Here is a 17640-nt window from a genome sequence, read left to right on the forward strand (position 1 = left end):
TTTAGGGCAATAATTATTTAATGACATGGAGATTCAAAAAATTAAAGCTTTATAACTAACTGTCAACACATGTTAAAAATATATAAAGTAAATATCCTTAGCAAACTGCAGTTCTCAAACAGCATTTTTCCTATTTTGCCTAACTATAAATTTTGATTATTAATGGTGCAATTTTTTTTAAAATCAGTTTGCATGTCTACAGTGAAATTGATGTTTACCAAAAAAAAATCTAATCTTTCCATGTCTAACAATACACTTGAGGAGCAGAGTGAGGGCTTGTCTACACAATTTGAGCACCTTGGAATGTTTGTGTTTGGATAAACCCGACTCTGCCTCTGGGCTTGGAGAAGAGGTGAGCTGTGAGAGTGAGGCACTGTCTATGCTAGGAAAGGGAGTTATGTTTACCTAAAATGTTTGCTAACATGTGCTAATTAGCATAACACCACTTAGCAACGTTGATCACAATCATAGTTGCCAAGAGGTTTTTAACTGGAGGAAAAGCCTCAGAAGCAGACCTACTTTGCCAAGGCAATCAATTTTGCCTGTTTTGGGTTAAAATTCTCTTAAGCCTTGGATGCAGGGGTAATGAAATGTTATCCTTATTGTATGATTAAAGGGCAGCAGAACTGTAGTTAATACCCTAATCTATGGCATATTATATGTGAATGTAACCTTCATTCGCTAAGCGTGGGACAGTGAGCAAAATTCAAGTGATGGACAGATGGTAGGGTGGGAGGGTAGGTGTTTCTATCTGGGTCATCCTGTTTAAAAAGGTCCTAACTGCCATTTGACCCTCCCTCTCCAGTGTTTTCAGACAGAGCTAATTAAAACTCAATTGAGAGTCCTTGTTTCTTTGCAGCAATCATTGAGAGCTGAAAACACTAAGTGGTGGACCATCAGAGCGTGGAATTGCAGCTAAATGCAGTGCGATAAGAGATGCAAGAGCAGCAAAGTCACTCTCCTACCTAGCAAATCCTAGAACTGTGATTACTTAGCTGAGCTAAGGCCTTGGCTACACTAGGGACTTCCAGTGCTGCCGCACTCTCTCGCAGCGCTGTATGTACTCCACCTCTCTGAGGGAAATAGCTTGCAGCGCTACGAGCGAGCGTGCAGAGCTGCAGGCTCTGATTACACTGGCGCTTTACAGCGCTGTACTCGCTGCGCTCGGGGGGGGGGGGGGGGGGAAGAGTTTTCACACCCCTGAGCGCAGCAAGTTGCAGCGCTGTACAGCGCCAGTGTAGCCAAGCCTAAGTGGTCATGGTGCTGTAGGATCAGACTAGGACACAGCAGAGCAGTGGTGATGGTGGCGGCATCATTTGTCCCTCACCCAGTGAGTGGAGGTGAAGCCACATGAACAAACCTCTGGATACTCAGGCTTGACTGACCTCAGACAAGAAATTGTGAGTGGGGTGTGAAGGAGGGAAAGGGGGAGTTAAACGGACCTTGGACTTTCATACTGCAAGTTTCATAAGCCAGTAAGTGAACACTTCAATCTCCCTGGTCATTCTATTACAGATTTAAAAGTCACTATCATTGAACAAAAAAACTTCAGAAACAGACTTCAAAGAGAAACAGCAGAACTAAAATTCATTTGCAAATTTAACACCATTAATCTGGGCTTGAATAGGGACTGGGAGTGGCTGGCTCATTACAGAAGCAGCTTTTCCTCTCCTAAAACAACAAGAAGTCTGGTGGCACCTTAAAGACTAACAGATTTATTTGGGCATAAGCTTTCGTGAGTAAAAACCTCACTTCTTCGGATGCATCCGAAGAAGTGAGGTTTTTACTCACGAAAGCTTATGCCCAAATAAATCTGTTAGTCTTTAAGGTGCCACCAGACTCCTGGTTGTTTTTGTAGATACAGACTAACACGGCTACCCCCTGATACTTTTCCTCTCCTGGAATTGACATCTCCTCATCTATTATTGGGAGTAGACTACATCCACCCTGATTGAATTGGCCCTGTCAACACTGGTTCTCCACTTGCGAAGTAACTCCCTGCTCTCCATGTGTCAGTATATAATGCCTGCACCTGTAACTTTCACTCTATGCATCTGAAGAAGTGAGGTTTTTACCCACGAAAGCTTATGCCCAAATAAATCTGTTAGTCTTTAAGGTGCCACCTGACACCTTGTTGTTCAAGTTAGGAAACTGCAGCAAAGAAACTGCTCAAGATATTGTGGGGTGTTTTACTTATTGCTTGCATACTTCTGAGTCACTGTTGTGATCTTTTTCCCAAATCAAGCTGAGTTCCCTCTCCCCTCGAAAGCCTTCTTTTGTTATGCACAAACTCAGTGCTTGTGAATGGGGGCATATTGCCTTACAGGAGGTACCCCATGCTGTATTCAGTTTGCCCAGGTTCCTGGGTGGGGCTGGAGCCATTCTGTTTTGTAATGCTAAAAATAACCCCCAGACACTGACCCTGGCCTTTGTTGCTGCCAACATCACCTGGCAGAAGGGTTATACTAGCTAGCACATTTGGTAAACGCACCTCGTTTTTCTCCTCTAGACAGGGCCATACATGCCACATCGCTGCCTTGGAAGGCAGGGAGCTCCTTCTTCTGAGCACAAGTAGCCTCAGCACCTGCAGAATCCAGCTAGGTGATGCGTCTCTGATGAGTTACAGAGGTACCAGGACTCAGAATTTAGCAAAAGACTTTTTCCTCTGTTTTTTATTCAACTTACTATTCATTTTTGCATCTTTGACTACAGCTGCTTTTCTGAAAAAAAGACAGACATTTGGCATTGTCACCATACAGCAAATGAAGTTTAAGAGAGATCTACCTATCCTGCTGCAGCTCACTCCAATCCCTATAGAAACAAACGCCAGTTCTGCAAAAGCAGGTCCTTACTGAACGTTCTGAAACACTGACTGCAGAACTCCGTATCCTGTTTTCATTGATCTAACATTCATTTTCATGCAAGCAGCATAGTTAGAACTCACGTAAACATCAACGGCTGTAAGAAAAAACAACTCCACATGCTATTTTTAGAACAAGTCCTTACACTCATAAATCATCTTACCTGGGGGGGGGGGGGGGGGGGGGAGTTAAAAATAAAACCAAGATCTTACAAAAGGAGGGGTAGATGCTTGGTAGCAAATTCAATTTAAAGATAATTTTTCTTCTTATTTAAAAGTTGTAGGCCAGGATTTTCAGAAGTGTCTAGTTGCTTTGGGTGTCTAACTCAAGATACCTTAAAAGCACCCGATTTTCAGAGAGTGGGTGCTCAGCAATTTCTGTAAATCAGGCCTCTAAAGTGCCTCAAGTTGGGAACCAAGAAGCCACTATTCACTTAAATTCTCAAGATTTTCAGAACTGTATTTAACACCAACAACGTCTAAAGAAAGTGCTAGAGTATGAAGAATAAAACTAAAGTACTTGGGTATCCAAAACGGCCACTTGCCTCATAGTATATTTTCGTTGGCATGTATTATTACAATAAAAACTAGATTTTCCAAATACAGTAACTCCTCACTTAAAGTCATCCCAGTTAACGTTGATTAGGGAACATACTCGTTTAAAGTTGTGTAATGCGCCCTTTTAACGTTGTTTGGCAGCCACCTGCTTTGTCTACTGCTTGCAGGAAGAGCAGCCCGTTGCAGCTAGCTGGTGAGGGCTTGGAACCAGGGTGGACCGGCAGCCTCCCTATCAGCTCCTCGCTCCCCTAAGTTCCCTGTGCAGCAGCTGCCCAGCAGGCTAGCAATTGCAGCTGTCCCTCCCCCCACTGCCAGGTGCTGCTCCTGCCCTCTGCCTTGGAGCTGCTCCCTATCACTCCTGCTTGCTGTGCCGGGGGGGGGGGGGGGGGAGAGAGAGAAGAGGAAGAGGGAGGCTAATGTCAGGATGTCCCCCCCCCCTGCTCCTGCTCACCCCATCTTCCATAGAGCAGGGCTCAGGATGGAGGGAGCTTGCAGCAGCTGTGGTCTCAGCAAGCTGATCTAATTAACAAGGCAGTGTACTTATGGGAATGCGCATATCTCTCACTCTGCAAGGCAGCAGGAATGGAGAGAGAGTTAACCCTTGAGGGCTCAGCCAATTGCTAGTTCATCATTTAGCAGTAAGGGAAATATCTCATCCTCTGACTCCTCCACCTCAACCAAGCTTCACAATCATCATCACTGTGTACCAGTATTAAATTGTTTGTTTAAAACTTGTGAGTGTGAGAGATATACATCTCTCTAACAGTCTTTTGCCTGGTTAAAAAAATTTCCCTGGAACCTAACCCCCTCATTTACATTCTTATGGAGAATTTGGATTCGCTTAACATCGTTTCGCTTAAAGTCGCATTTTTCAGGAACATAACTACAACGTTAAGTGAGGAGTTACTGTACATTTACTCAAGCTTATAGATAATGGAGGGAATTATAAATTTAATGAATAGATGCTGGGTGACATAAAACCCCAAGTTTTTGAAAACAAAGACTGAGATAACTGGAGGTTACACTCTATTTTGAAACACTGTGAACATATACACACAGTATGCATAGAGCCAAAAAGTTCTCTTACAGCCCAAAATATGTTGCACCTTAGAAGTCCATTTAATTTTCACCACCAATAATTCACATAATTGAATTTGTTTAACCAACCAGTCAGAACAAGATTTTTCTGACTATCAGCTCTGTAAGTTTAAACTGGGATCTGATGAAGAGCAGGTAGAAATCAAGCCATGCTCGGTCTTTAACAATTACTACCAGTAAACATTCTGAAATCAAAACTTAGGGTTTCATTCAGGACAGGTACAAGGGCTTGTCTTTAAGCACATGTGTAAGTCCCAAAAAGGGGACTTAAACCATGTGCTTAAGTATGTTCCTGAATAATGATAGACTGCAATACATGCATATATGTTTTTCTGAATTGGAAGCCTTAACTTGTTATTATGGACAGGGAAGAAAAGAACACAACTGTTGTTTTTCTAAGCCTGAGTGAGCTTTCTAGTCACATTTTTTTGTTTTTAGTTAACATTATCTGGAAGAGCCACAGGGAGCAAATACATGTCCTGCATTGTTTGACTATATTAAGCAGCACTGGGCTTGAATGTAGTATCATAGAACTGTTTAACCAGGCCAGCCCAGGAAATGGCCTTTTGTCCTGATTAAGCAATATTATTACAATCCCATCACACTACTGGACCATCCCATACAGAATTAGGAAGACGCACACATGTACACTAGAGGCCTGATCCTGCCTCCAGTGAAGTCCGTGGTAAGATTCCACTTAGCTTCAATGGGAGGAGAATTGAGCCCTAGGAAAAGAAAGAGCCTGCTGCCCTAAAAGAAAGAGTTGTGAGATGCCCAACATGGTAGCTCAGCAAGTATAGCTGACACTGAAGGAGTAAACAGACAGGCAATGATGAAGATGCACTTTACAGACTTTTTGCACGTATGACAGTCAAGGAAGGATTGAAAAACCATTTAAAGGAAGAAATAGAACTAGCAGGATACAGAGAGACAGCCAAGGAACTAAACACCCCTAAAAAAAAAAAAAAAAAATCACATGAAGATGTCCCCATTAAAAAGCAATCTTTGCAGTTAAGTATCATTAAAGTCCTACTTAAAAGTCATCCTAATTAAGTACAGTGTCTAGTATATGGGTTGTCAGGACACATGCAACATTTTATTACGATATTTTTAAATCTAATGACAACGATCAGCTAAACCAACTCTTAGGTATAGAGTGGTTTTTAAAAAGCAGCTACCGCAAATGCTCACTAGTCATAACTTTTGTTCAGCACTGTCACAATATTATTTAAACTTCATCATGGAATCATGAGGGGACTGAGTCATGGTGATGACTCGAAGTTAAAAACAGGGTACTCTTTCTTTATTGCAGGATGGAGCTGAGAACAAGAATGGATACTACCCAGCACTGGAACTCCGTTCTTAGGGTAGATCTACACTTCAGGTGGCCTGCAGAGTACAGACAGTGCATGCCCAGCTAGCATGGGTATAAACAGCAGTGCAGAGAGCGAGGCACATTTTAGACAAGTAGAATAGACACCCTACACACCTGAATCTCAATGTATGAACCCTAAATGGCTCTCCACACCCCCAAGCAGTGCCTCCCCAGTCTACACTCCTATTTTTTGCAGTGTAGCGTCCCACTACCTCCCCAATGCGGCAGCTTTTCCGCACTGCAGTGAAAGGCTTTGATAGGGGGAACTGCCAGAGCCTTTCCCTGTCACAGAGAAAGGCTCAGTCAGAAGGGAGGTAGCAGGGAAAAGGTTCCAGAAGCGGGGAAAGACTCAGGCAGTGGGGAGCTGCTGGAGCCTTTCCCCGCTGCCTCTCTTTGCCAGAGTCTTTCACTGCGGCATGTAGCTACGTTTACCCCTACACACTGCTGCAAAGGTAGGCAAGGTCTTAATGTGCTTCAGAGACCTTATCACTAACATACAGGCAAAAATGTTAATAGGTGAATCTAAGAATAGATACATTTATAGCTTAAAAAAAAAATGTAGAAACTCAAGTTTCATTTCGAAACTGTCTCTTTAGCAACAAAAGTAAGTGAAATGAATGAAAAGTAAATGAATGGAATATTGCATGTTGAGTCCGGTGTAAGCCTGAAAGCTTTTCTCTCTCCCTCTCACACACCAAAAGAAGCTGGTCCAATAAAAGGTATTACCTCACCCACCTTGTCCCTGAAATATTACAGGCAGATTATTCCTGGGGGAATTCTGCGCAAAAAAAATTAAGAATTCTGAGCACAGTATTTTAAAATTCTGCAAAATTCTGCATATTTTATTTGTCAGAACATCACAATATAATCATGCTCCTGCTGACAGCCCTGGTAGCCAGGGCTCCTGCTGACAGTGGGAGCCCCAGCTGCCCAGGGCTGACAGCGGGCAGGAGTGCTGGGAGGAAGTCACAAATTCTGCATTGCACAGTGGCACAGAATTCCAGGAGTAGCAGCAGATGCATTTTGCTATGAATTAGAGAAGACTTTTTGTATGGACTCTATAGCCCTTTGATTCATTTTCCCTGTGCCCCTTGTAACTTCCAACAGGTTTCCACTTCCAATATTTTTGGATCCTTTGATAGCTGAAATAATATCTAAATTCCTTTGACTGTTAAATCAATCCACCTGCATAGGACTGACTTAAGTCAGCAAATAGGAAATCTTGATTTAAATAATCAGTTTTAATCTAGTTTTGCATATGTACCTTTTAGTTAAAGAATGGTTACCAATAAATAAGACTCAACCTTTCAAGCATGTTGGTTTGCAATCAAATATAGCTATTACACACTAAATTTGGTACTTTTATTTGCTAACCAGGAGGCTATACACTATATTTGTTCAAGCAATTACATTGCTTAATCTGCATTCAAATTCCTAGTTTGTACATTTTTATTAGAAAACTGTGAATGATGTATTTCTTACTTACTAGAAGATTAATTTTATTTTTGTTTGGGCCAGGCTCGCTTTGGATGGAAATTCAAATTAACTTAAACATGCACAAAGCCCAGCATTTTTTTTTTTATTAAATAAAACTACTATAAAAACACATGTGCTGGATACACAAGAAAAACAGTTTATCAAAACAAGTTTTGCATTTAAAACTAACAGATCTGTAATTAATAATAATAATTATTTTGTCTCTAATAATTATATGGCAGTGATTTGACGACCTGTTAGTTAAAAACTAACTGGTTTACTAAACAAAGTATGCATGAGCTACAATTAGGGTATGTCTACACTGCCCACGTTACAGCGTGGCAATGCTGTGATATGGGCAGTGTAGTTGCACTTCATCGCCACGGGAGAGCTCTCCTGGCGATAAAAAAATAACCACCCCAAATGAGGGGTGGTAGCTTTATCACCAGAAGCGCGGCTCCCAGTGATAAAGCGCTGTCTATACTGGCACTTTTCAGTTTGTTTACATTTACGGGAGTCACCTGAAAGTGAGAACAGGGGTTCGTTCGCATGGCACTTTTGTAGCCAGTGTTGCAAGGTATTTACATGCCAGATATGCTAAACATTCATATGCCCTTTCATGCTTTGGCCACCATTCCAGAGGACATGCTTCCATGCTGATGACACTCGTTAAAAAAATAATGTGTTAATTCAGTTTGTGACTGAACTCCTTGGGGGAGAATTGTATGTATCCTGTTCTGTTTTACCTGCATTCTGCCATACATTTCATGTTAGAGCAGTCTCGGATGATGACCCAGTACATGTTCGTTTTAAGAACACTTTCACAGCAGATTGACAAAATGCAAAGAAGGTACCAATATGAGATTTCTAAGGATAGGTACAGCACTCGACCCAAGGTTTAAGAATCTGAAATGCCTTCCAAAATCCGAGAGCGATGAGGTGTGGAGCATGCTTTCAGAAGTCTTAAAAGAGCAACACTCCCATGCGGAAACTACCGAACCCGAACCACCAAAAAAGAAAATCAGCCTTGTGCTGGTGGCATCTGACTCAGATGATGAAAATGAACATGCGTCGGTCCGCTCTGCTTTAGATCGTTATGGAGCAGAACCCATCATCAGCATGGAAGCATGTCCTCTGGAATGGTGATTGAAGCATGAAGCGACATATGTATCTTTAGTGTACCTGGCACGTAAATATCTTGCAATGCTGGCTACAACAGTGCCATGCGAATGCCTGGTCTCACTTTCAGGTGACATTGTAAACAAGACGTGGGCAGCACTATCTCCTGCAAATTGTAACCAAACTTGTTTGTCTGAGCGATTGGCTGAAGTAGGACTGAGTGGACTTGTAGGTTCTAAAGTTTTAAATTGTTTTATTTCTGAATGCAGTTTTTTTTTGTACATAATTCTACATTTTTAAGTTCAACTTTCATTATAAAGAGATTGCACTACAGTACTTGTATTAGGTGAATTGAAATAGACTTTTTTTGTTTTTTTACAGTGCAAATATTTGTAATCAAAAATAATTATGAAGTGAGCACTGTACACTGTTTTCTGTGTTGTAATTGAACTCAATATATTTGAAAATGTAGAAAACATCTAAACAAATTTTAAGAAATGGTATTCTATTAGCTTAACAGTGTGATTAATTTTTTATAATCGCTTGACAGTCCTAATTTTTATTTATTTATATATATATATATATATATATATATATATATATATATATATATATATATATATATATATATATATATATATATATATATATGTGTGTGTGTGTGTGTGTGTGTGTGTGTGTGTATACACACACACACACACACACACACACACACATATACATACACACACATATACATACACATACATACATATACACACACACACACACACACACACCCCTTAACTCCCCATCCCCACAATCCATACAAGTATAGATTAAGTTTATCACTTTTCGAAAACTTTTACATATACAGTTTAAATCCAAATCACTACCAATGTAAAAAGAACACTTCAGGTATGTGAATGACTGACCTATAAATCTATGACATTTGAAAGGGTTAGCTGTTTAAGTGATTAAGTTAACCAGATAATTTGAAATAGCTTTGTTTTCACATCCCACATTCAGAGTTCCAATGTGTAGATTTATAAACCAAAGTTTGTATACAGCAGTTAGCCTGAACTGTCTCATATTTAACATGACCATTTGAAGAGCTGGCCCTTCTCCAAAGTGGATGAGTTATGTGGCTAACTTGACAACTTATGAAATCAAATGGATTGCTTGATAATACAGTGACTTCTGTGGCAACTGAAGTACCCCGTATATTTGCAGCTGTCATTATGTGAGTCACATAGTTCTTACTCACCATTCCACTTGCGTTATAGCAGATGGGGATCATGCAAAACATCGAGGTTTTCTTCATACATTTTGATTTTTATAAGCCTTAGACTGTAATCCTGCAAGTCACTCTATATAAGCAGACCCCTGAACCTGTGTAAAGACCCACTGTGTTCAAAGTGGGGTCTGTGTGTGTTACAGGATAGAAGCCTATATCTACCTCCACCCTCAAAAGTAATGACATGGGGTCCTAGATATAATGCTGAGGCCATATGATATTCCAGGAGGGCCCAATAAAGTCAAAGATAATTTTAGGATTTGGGGATGGAGGGAGGAAATCACACACATACACATACACACCAAAATCTAATGAGGAAAAGTATGCTCACACAATCTTCTGACAAAACCAATTTACTAATAAAAAACAGAAACAGTCAGAGTAGTGGGGGGGAAAAGTAGCGTAACTCCATTGACTTTAAAGCAGCTTAAATCCATTTAATGGGACTACAGAATCTGACTCAGTCTTTTTCCAAAGGAGGAAAATAAGAGATTTTCTACTTTTAATTCTTCAAAAATAGAACACCTGCTTTGTAGTGATTGGGGGGGGGAGGGGGGAAATCGATCCATGCATTGTGTTTTCAATCAGATCAGCCTGAGGCCCTTTATTGATTACAAGCGTGCAGGGGGTGACAGCCCGGCTGCCGCCACAACTTTGGTCTTTATTTAAAACAATTTAAATCTTGTAAAGCATTAAGTCACCTTAAGGATTAAATGCTAAATAATAAAATTAAACACTAGTTTCTTTTGTCTGGCAAAAGTATTTTTCGGTTTTACAACCTTAAAACACCAATTCATCTTAAATTTATAAAACAAATATTGTACACACCAGGAGTGGGTTGTTGTTTTTTTTAAAAAAGCAAATTCAACTAACTTGTTCATAGTTAAATGATTACACTTAAATAAACTCTTGCCTGGATTATTTACAGACATTTCTCCTTCAGAATGGCTGCAAAAAAACCAAGAATCTTCCTTTCATAACACTTCTTTTAACATTTGTACAAAGTTTTACTGCTTAATTCCTTCCAGTAACTACAGAGTTAACGTCTCACTTTCTTTCTTTCAACTTCCTCAAACTGTGGTTGCCTGCTTGTCTGTGCCCGATCCTTTTTTCCTTGTTGCATTATTTCTTTCCATGGGCAAAGGCATTGTTTCACTACCAATTTAGCAAGGAGGGTGGGCTTTTTTGACTAACCCCCCCTTTTATTTATTTACATAAACACATTACATCTACATGCATCTTATTTAATAATAACCTTAAATTCTTTATGTTGGGACTTAATACACTCCTTCCTTGAGGCGGTAACAACCCCTCAGCACCGGTGCATTGTAAGAAAGGACAGTAGCAGGGCTAGGGACAACGGGAAAGGTAGGGAGAACAGCCGCATTGACAACACTGTAAAATGGAGTTACACTCACTCACCGCAGGTATAATGACTCCTTGCTGAATGCAGGAGGTAATAACAGGTTGGATTTTTCTTTGGCCTGTTTTGATAGAGGGTACTGCTGCACCTCGGGAAGGGGTCTTGCTGGATTTAGGCAAATCTTAACAGGTTGGGCAGACCCAATGCACCCAACCTGGTTGGCATGATCGGCTCACAAGGAGGGAGAGACCTTAGCCAGCAGTTCCTGTTGCAACGAGGAAGGGCTGGGGTTGGTCTTCTCCTGCAAAACTGCCAGGACCTTACTGAGTGGGACCAGGCACGTCCAGATACACATCATCTAGGGTACAGCAGATTATACAATTTAATTTACACAGCAAGTCTTTTCCCAAAAGGTTAGCCCGTGAACAAGGACTGAGGAGGAAAACATGATAGTTAGACAGAGCATGGACAGAAACGGTCAGAGGTGAAGAGACGGGGTGGGGCACAAGAACCTTGCTCACGCCTTGGTCGAGCGGGCAGGGTGGTAGGGACATTCCCTTTTCCAATGGCCCATCTGTTTGCAATTGTGACACGTGCCATCACTGGGTCCCTGGGGAGGTGGACGGTGGGGACCTTGGTTTGGCCTTTCCCCTCTCCCCCGCAATGGCTTTTGCGGGATCCCTGCATGTCCTGGAAATGGAGGGTCATTAACTTAGTTTCAATGTGGCGGTGATAGTGTTGGGTAACTGCTAAATTTTCATTTAGATTCTTTTCTTTACTTTGTTTACAGATGCTAATTTTGGCCCAATCTGCTTTCTTTGGGCAGACTGTGAGAACTGCTTCCGACTGCCTGTTTCTAATCCTATTTATTGTGTCCTGGTCATGGCCTGGGTCCTCCATGGGCCACCGGGCTGCCTGATAAAGTCGATTTAATGTTTTCCTGGGCAGGACTCCCTTCAACAGTTGGTTTAAGTCTGCCCAGGTAGGGTTATAACAGTGCATGACAGTTTTTAATTCTTCTTGAAATTTAACAGTGTCTTCTCTTATTTTCGGAAAAATTTTAATTAAATTATACAAATCCGTGGGAGACCAAGGTGCATGCACAGACACCAAGGTCTCCTGACCCGAAGTGGCAATGCCCGGGAATTGGCGCAAGGGGAATATTTCCTCAGCACGGGGAGATGCTGTCTGAGGGGTGATCATAAGGGGCTTTTGTTGCATAATATTTCTTGCCAGCTTAGTTGAATTTAAATTCTTTGCCAATTCCCTTTTTATTTCTTTTAATTGTGTGGTAAGTTTATCCTGGGAGTCCTTGAGACTCCTCATTTGAGATTCACGGGGCCATTTTTCTGCTTCTTCATACCAACTAAAATATACATCGAACTGGCTTTGTGGTGATTCCATTCTTTAAAAAGCTTACAAGTGAAAGGACTAATTTACATGCATACAAACATACCATACTCAGGTGTGCCCTTTTGGCGGGACGGTGATTCCTTTGGTCTCACCAGCCCCCATTTTAACAAATCACTTTCACTCGGGTCTTTTACATAGGGAAGGCTTATTGTAGGGCATCCACGACTATCTACACCCCCCTTCTTGGTGGGGCATGTGGACCCGTCAGTGGCTCATGCACTGCTCTTAGGCAGGGAGGGGAATCAAAGGAAAGAGGTTGAGGAAATCAGACCGCCCAAGGATGGGGAGGATAGGGTCACACAAACCTAGATCCAGGCAGTCCCCTCGGCAGTCAAGCCAGCAGAGCAAGGCTACTTCGGCCAGGGCCCTTCTGTTTCGGCCCTTCTAGGTGGGGGGTCACAGGGCTTGCTTTAGAGACATCTCCGGTCACAAGCCAACAAGCTTCGCAGAGAGCTCTGGGCGTCTTCCCGTGACTCTTTCTTTCATTCAAACATTCACACTGGCACACAAATCAGTACAGAGGCCTATTTAGCCACACATAGGGCTCTTCCCGGGGAACAGAACAGAAGGGCGTCAGGCCTGTCTGGCAGCAAAAGGTCCGGATAGAACGTGCAACTCACCCAATCCCAGAGCCTACGGGCAGTCCTCCACCAGAAAACCAAAATAGAGATTTCAAAAGGTCTCTTACCTTTTCAGTGGGCCTGGGGTCTGGTGGGGAACAGCTCGTGGTCATCTGGTGTTCGGGATCGCTGTCTATCCGAGTCATGGCACCAATTGATGTGGAAACAAAAATAAAATCGATCCACGCTTTGTGTTTTCAATCAGATCAGCCTGAGGCCCTTTATTAGTTACAAGCGTGCAGGGGGTGACAGCTATTGGAGCAGCCCCCCTGAGTCCAGGAACACACAAGCTTTTTAAAGCTTAAAACCACAGACAAATTACATGTTAACTTCCGTATTAATTACCTTATTTGGAATACATTGCAAAATTAATACAGGTCAAAAGCAAAAAGAACAATCACCCTTCTTGTTTTTCACAGTCTGGTTCGTTTGCGGTTTGACTTTTCTAACAGTGCTATTGCGGTTATATATTTCCTAAGCTTGGGCTATTACAAATTATTCTGTTTGGGGATTTTTTTCCACTCTGATTCCTTCTGCCCCTTGGACACAGAAACAAGCAGGATCTTAGTTCAAGGGCTGTAAGCAAGCTTGACCAAACTCAGGGCCTTACCTAAGTTTAAGGTCTGCTAAATGTTCCCTCACAGTAGTAAGTAATAAGGTACACAGGTGACCCAAAACTTACATATAAAGCTGCACAGTTAGCTACCAACTGCCTCACTTATCAACAGTGAATGCCATGTGGGACAGGGTGAAAGTACACAGGCATTGCACTTTAGCATGCTCCATTATAGTGAGACTAGCAAAACGAAACAAATTCCTAGTGCAAATCTAGAGCTAGGAATTCCTGAAGCATGAATCTGCAGTGGGAGAATTTCACTGAGTTAAGGATTCATAAAATTCTCAAATGAATCAGAATTTGAAATGTTCTGCGATACAGTTAATATTTTCTTCCCACGTGCATTTTATAAATGTAGTTCTTTAAAAACAAAACAGAAGCAAAAATCTTCATTCATCACATTTTCCAAGTTCTGTTCTCACTTTTGTGATGCTCTCAGCCTGTCCAACTGAATAAGCAGTTACGAATGCACATTTTCTCTAAAACCTGGTCAGAATGTGTAGAATCTAAAGTAGGGCTGGTGTGAAAAGATGGATCTCCTACCCTGCACATGATCCAATTAGGGAAAACTTTCCAAGTGTTTCTGTGTTAAACCAATTCCCCCTCCCCACATTGAATATATTTAGTATGTGGTCCTACTTGCAAAATTCATAAAATAAATTAGAATTTATAACCCAGGTTTTATGAAGATTTTTGATCTATACCCGTATTTACAAAAGTCTCTGGGGACATCCAGTTTTAATTCTAATCTCAATAACATTACATCCCCAAGACACCACCCTTCTCTTTTCAAATAAGAAATTATGCCTTTGAATATACACAAACAAATCCCACTCCCAATAGAGACTCAGACGGATCAGAATTTGGCCATTAACATTAAGGCACTGATCCTGCAAATCACTCTGTGCACCCAGCTCTACAGTGGTCCTCCATGTGGATGCAGGGATATGGGAGCAGTTTGCAGAATTGGGACTTAATTGATTTTGGTGCTAGTGATTAAAAAAAAAGATGACAGACTGAAGAATGGAGAGTTCTATTTATCTACAAATACTGCATGTGCAGCCACAGTGCAAACTTCTTCTCAGTAGGTCTTCAATCTGTCTTAACCCTGACCTGAAGGGACTATTACTAGAGATGAGAGAATACTCCAATCTGTGAGCCCATTCTCATTGCTGACAAGATGCCCAACACAGATGCCAATTAGCAGTTAATTGTTTTGGCAGGTGTTGTGATGCCAAAGGTTTTTTTTTTTTTTTTTTTTTTGCTTATAGAAGGGGAATCCTAGCCATAAAAGTACTATTACTATCCTTTATTTAAAATAAAGCTACATTGAAGTGTCAAGATGATTATTTGATATCACAGAAATTCAAAGTAAGTCACCATGTTATCCTTTATTCACCCAAGCAGGTTTTGCATAGTTCTCAGAATGGCAAGCAGTTACTCTTACATCCTACATGAGCTGTTACCCATGTTAAAATTCAGTAATTCGCAGTAAGGGCAGAGGTAGAGCCATCCAGTGGTATGGAGAAGAAAGTACTCAGTGGTTAGAGTGGGAGCCTCGGACTCAGAAGCCTGGGACTCCCTCAAAAGCTCAATTCTTTGCCCACTACAGACTTCCTGTGTGATCCTGGACAGTCATTCAGCTTTTCAGTTTCTGCTGTAAAAATGAGAATAGTACTTCCCTATCTCACTGGGGTGCTGGAGGGATTTAGACATAGTAGACTGTGAGGTGCTCAGATACGAATGTGATGGTGGCCATATCAGTACCTAGAGAGAGATCTTCTCCTGATTAAACAGTTTGGCAAGCGTGTATCATTTGATATAATCACAAGGCAAGAGACTCATAGAATCAATTAAAAATTACAAAAAAGAAATGGTCCTTCATGTGTACATACAAGTAGCCATAGATTAAAAAGAGAAAGGAATGGCTCAGCAATATCTAAAGAGTAAGTGTGAACTCCATCAAAGACAGAGAAATCCATCTTTTCTAAAAATAGCATAGACTGAGGGCTTGGCTACACTGTCAATGTGCGGCAAGCCAGGGACACTGCCACAGCTCAGTGAAAGTCCCACTGCACCATAGCAATGCTCATAGAGGACATTACTGCACGGCAAGCTAGTGAGCTGTCGTCACACCGTGGCTTGCCGCATAGTAAGTCACTGTGTAAGCAAGCCGAGAATACTGTGGTGAAAACTGGGCATTTGGAAGGGAAGTGACCCAACGGAGGCGCGCTCTCTCTCTCTCCTCCATTCTCTGTATAACTTTATCAATGAAAGTTTAATCATTTCTGAACTGTAACATATACAGTAAAAGCTATTTTATCCGGCATGTTGGGGGATGGGGGGTGCTGGTAAGTGAAAAATGCCAGTTAACCAAGAGGAAGAGACTTTGGGTGCAGGAGGGGGTGTGGAGCACAGGCTCTGGGATGGAGTTTGGGTGTGGGAGGGGGCTCAGGGCAGTGGGTTGGAGTATGGGAGGGAGTGTGGGGTGCCAGGTCTGGGGGGCACTCAACTTGGGCGGCTCCCCACAAGCGGTGACCTATTCCAGCTGCTCCTAGGTGGAGACACAGCAGGCATCTCTGCACACTGCCTCCACCCACAAGCGCTGCCCCCGCAGCTCCCATTGGCTGCGTTTCCCAACCAATGGGAGCTGTGGAGCTAGCACTTAGGGTGGGGGCAGCGCACAGAGCTGCCTGCTGTGCCTCCACCTAGGAGAAGCCAGGTCAGGTTGCCATTTGCAGGGAGCCCAAGTTGAGCACCCTCTGGATCTGGCACCCCACACTCCCTTCTGTGCCCCAACCTGCTACCCTAAGCCCCCTCCCGCACCTAAACTCCCTCCCAGAGCCTGTGCTCCGCACCCCCTCCTGCACCCCAACCCCCTAATGGCCCCGCATCAACCTGACTATAAACCAGAATTTCAATGAAGATCAGAAATGCTGGTTTATAAAGCTTTCCGGATGATGAAGTGCCGGATAAAACAGCTTCTACTGTACATACACTGAGAGTTGTAGATAAGGCTAGTGTTTCCAGTCTTACTCCGAGGCCTTGCCTTCACTGCAAATAAAAGCATGTTCCTATCTCGAGTTAAGAGCACACCTTTTTTTCTTCAGTGAAGACAAGAACTGAGTATTCTTATTTTTGTGGGTTCAAACTAGAATCCAAGGCCTTGTCTACAGTAGCGGTGGCGTGTAGGGTACATGAACCTACATGCCAGTGAAAAGCAGGCTGCATCCACACTGCGGTGTGTAGCTACACTCGGCAGTGAAAGGCTCTGGCATGGTGGAGGAAATGGGGAAAGGCTCTGGCAGTGCCTTTTCCTGTGGTGTAGAAAAGAACTGGCAGCTCCCTGTGGCAGGGAAAGCATCCAGCAGTGGGGGAGGCAGCAGGACACTACACTGCTGAAAACAGCAGTGTAGATGGGGCAGACACTGCTTGACTGTGTAGAGCGCAGCATAGGATATATCCTAAGGCCTTGGCTACACTGGCAATTCACAGCGCTGCACTTGCTGCGCTCAGGGATGTGAAAAAACACCCCCCCGAGCGCAGCGCTGTAAAGCGCCAGTGTAATCAGAGCCTGCAGTGCTGCACGCTCGCTCGCAGTGCTGCAAGCTATTCCCCTTGGAGAGGTGGAGTACTTGCAACGCTGCGAGAGAGCTCTCACAGCACTGGCGGCACGACTACACTCGGCAGCACTGTGAATCCGCGAGTGTAGCCAAGGCCTAAGGCTCTGATGTACCTTTACTCGCCTAAGCAGTGCTTCACTGTCTACGCTGCTATGTATATCTATGCTAGATGGGGCGCAGTGCATGCACACTACATGCCACTATAAGCATAGACATAGCCTGAGGGGTCTGTGAGGGCAGGCA

At 42.7% G+C, this 17640-nt stretch overlaps 1 protein-coding gene across 4 annotated transcripts in view; it reads right to left on the bottom strand.

The window, feature by feature from the left end:
* LANCL2 (LanC like glutathione S-transferase 2) overlaps window positions 1-17640 on the bottom strand; it is a 55824-nt gene that overhangs the window by 36015 nt on the left and 2169 nt on the right. Inside the window, exon 2 of one of the 4 annotated variants that reach the window (XM_008169656.4) lies at window positions 13227-13291. The exons of 1 other annotated variant lie outside the window; for it this stretch is intronic. In XM_008169656.4, the coding sequence (XP_008167878.2) occupies window positions 13227-13271 (45 nt within the window). In that variant the 5' untranslated portion in view covers window positions 13272-13291. Of the gene's footprint in view, window positions 1-2491; window positions 2967-11184; window positions 11352-13226; window positions 13292-17640 lie in introns of those variants that run through there. 2 more of the 4 variants (XM_065583862.1, XM_065583861.1) reach the window with 2 other exon arrangements.

The sequence above is a fragment of the Chrysemys picta genome, chromosome 2 (genome assembly GCF_011386835.1).
Source record: "Chrysemys picta bellii isolate R12L10 chromosome 2, ASM1138683v2, whole genome shotgun sequence".
Classification (NCBI taxonomy): Eukaryota; Metazoa; Chordata; order Testudines; family Emydidae; genus Chrysemys; species Chrysemys picta.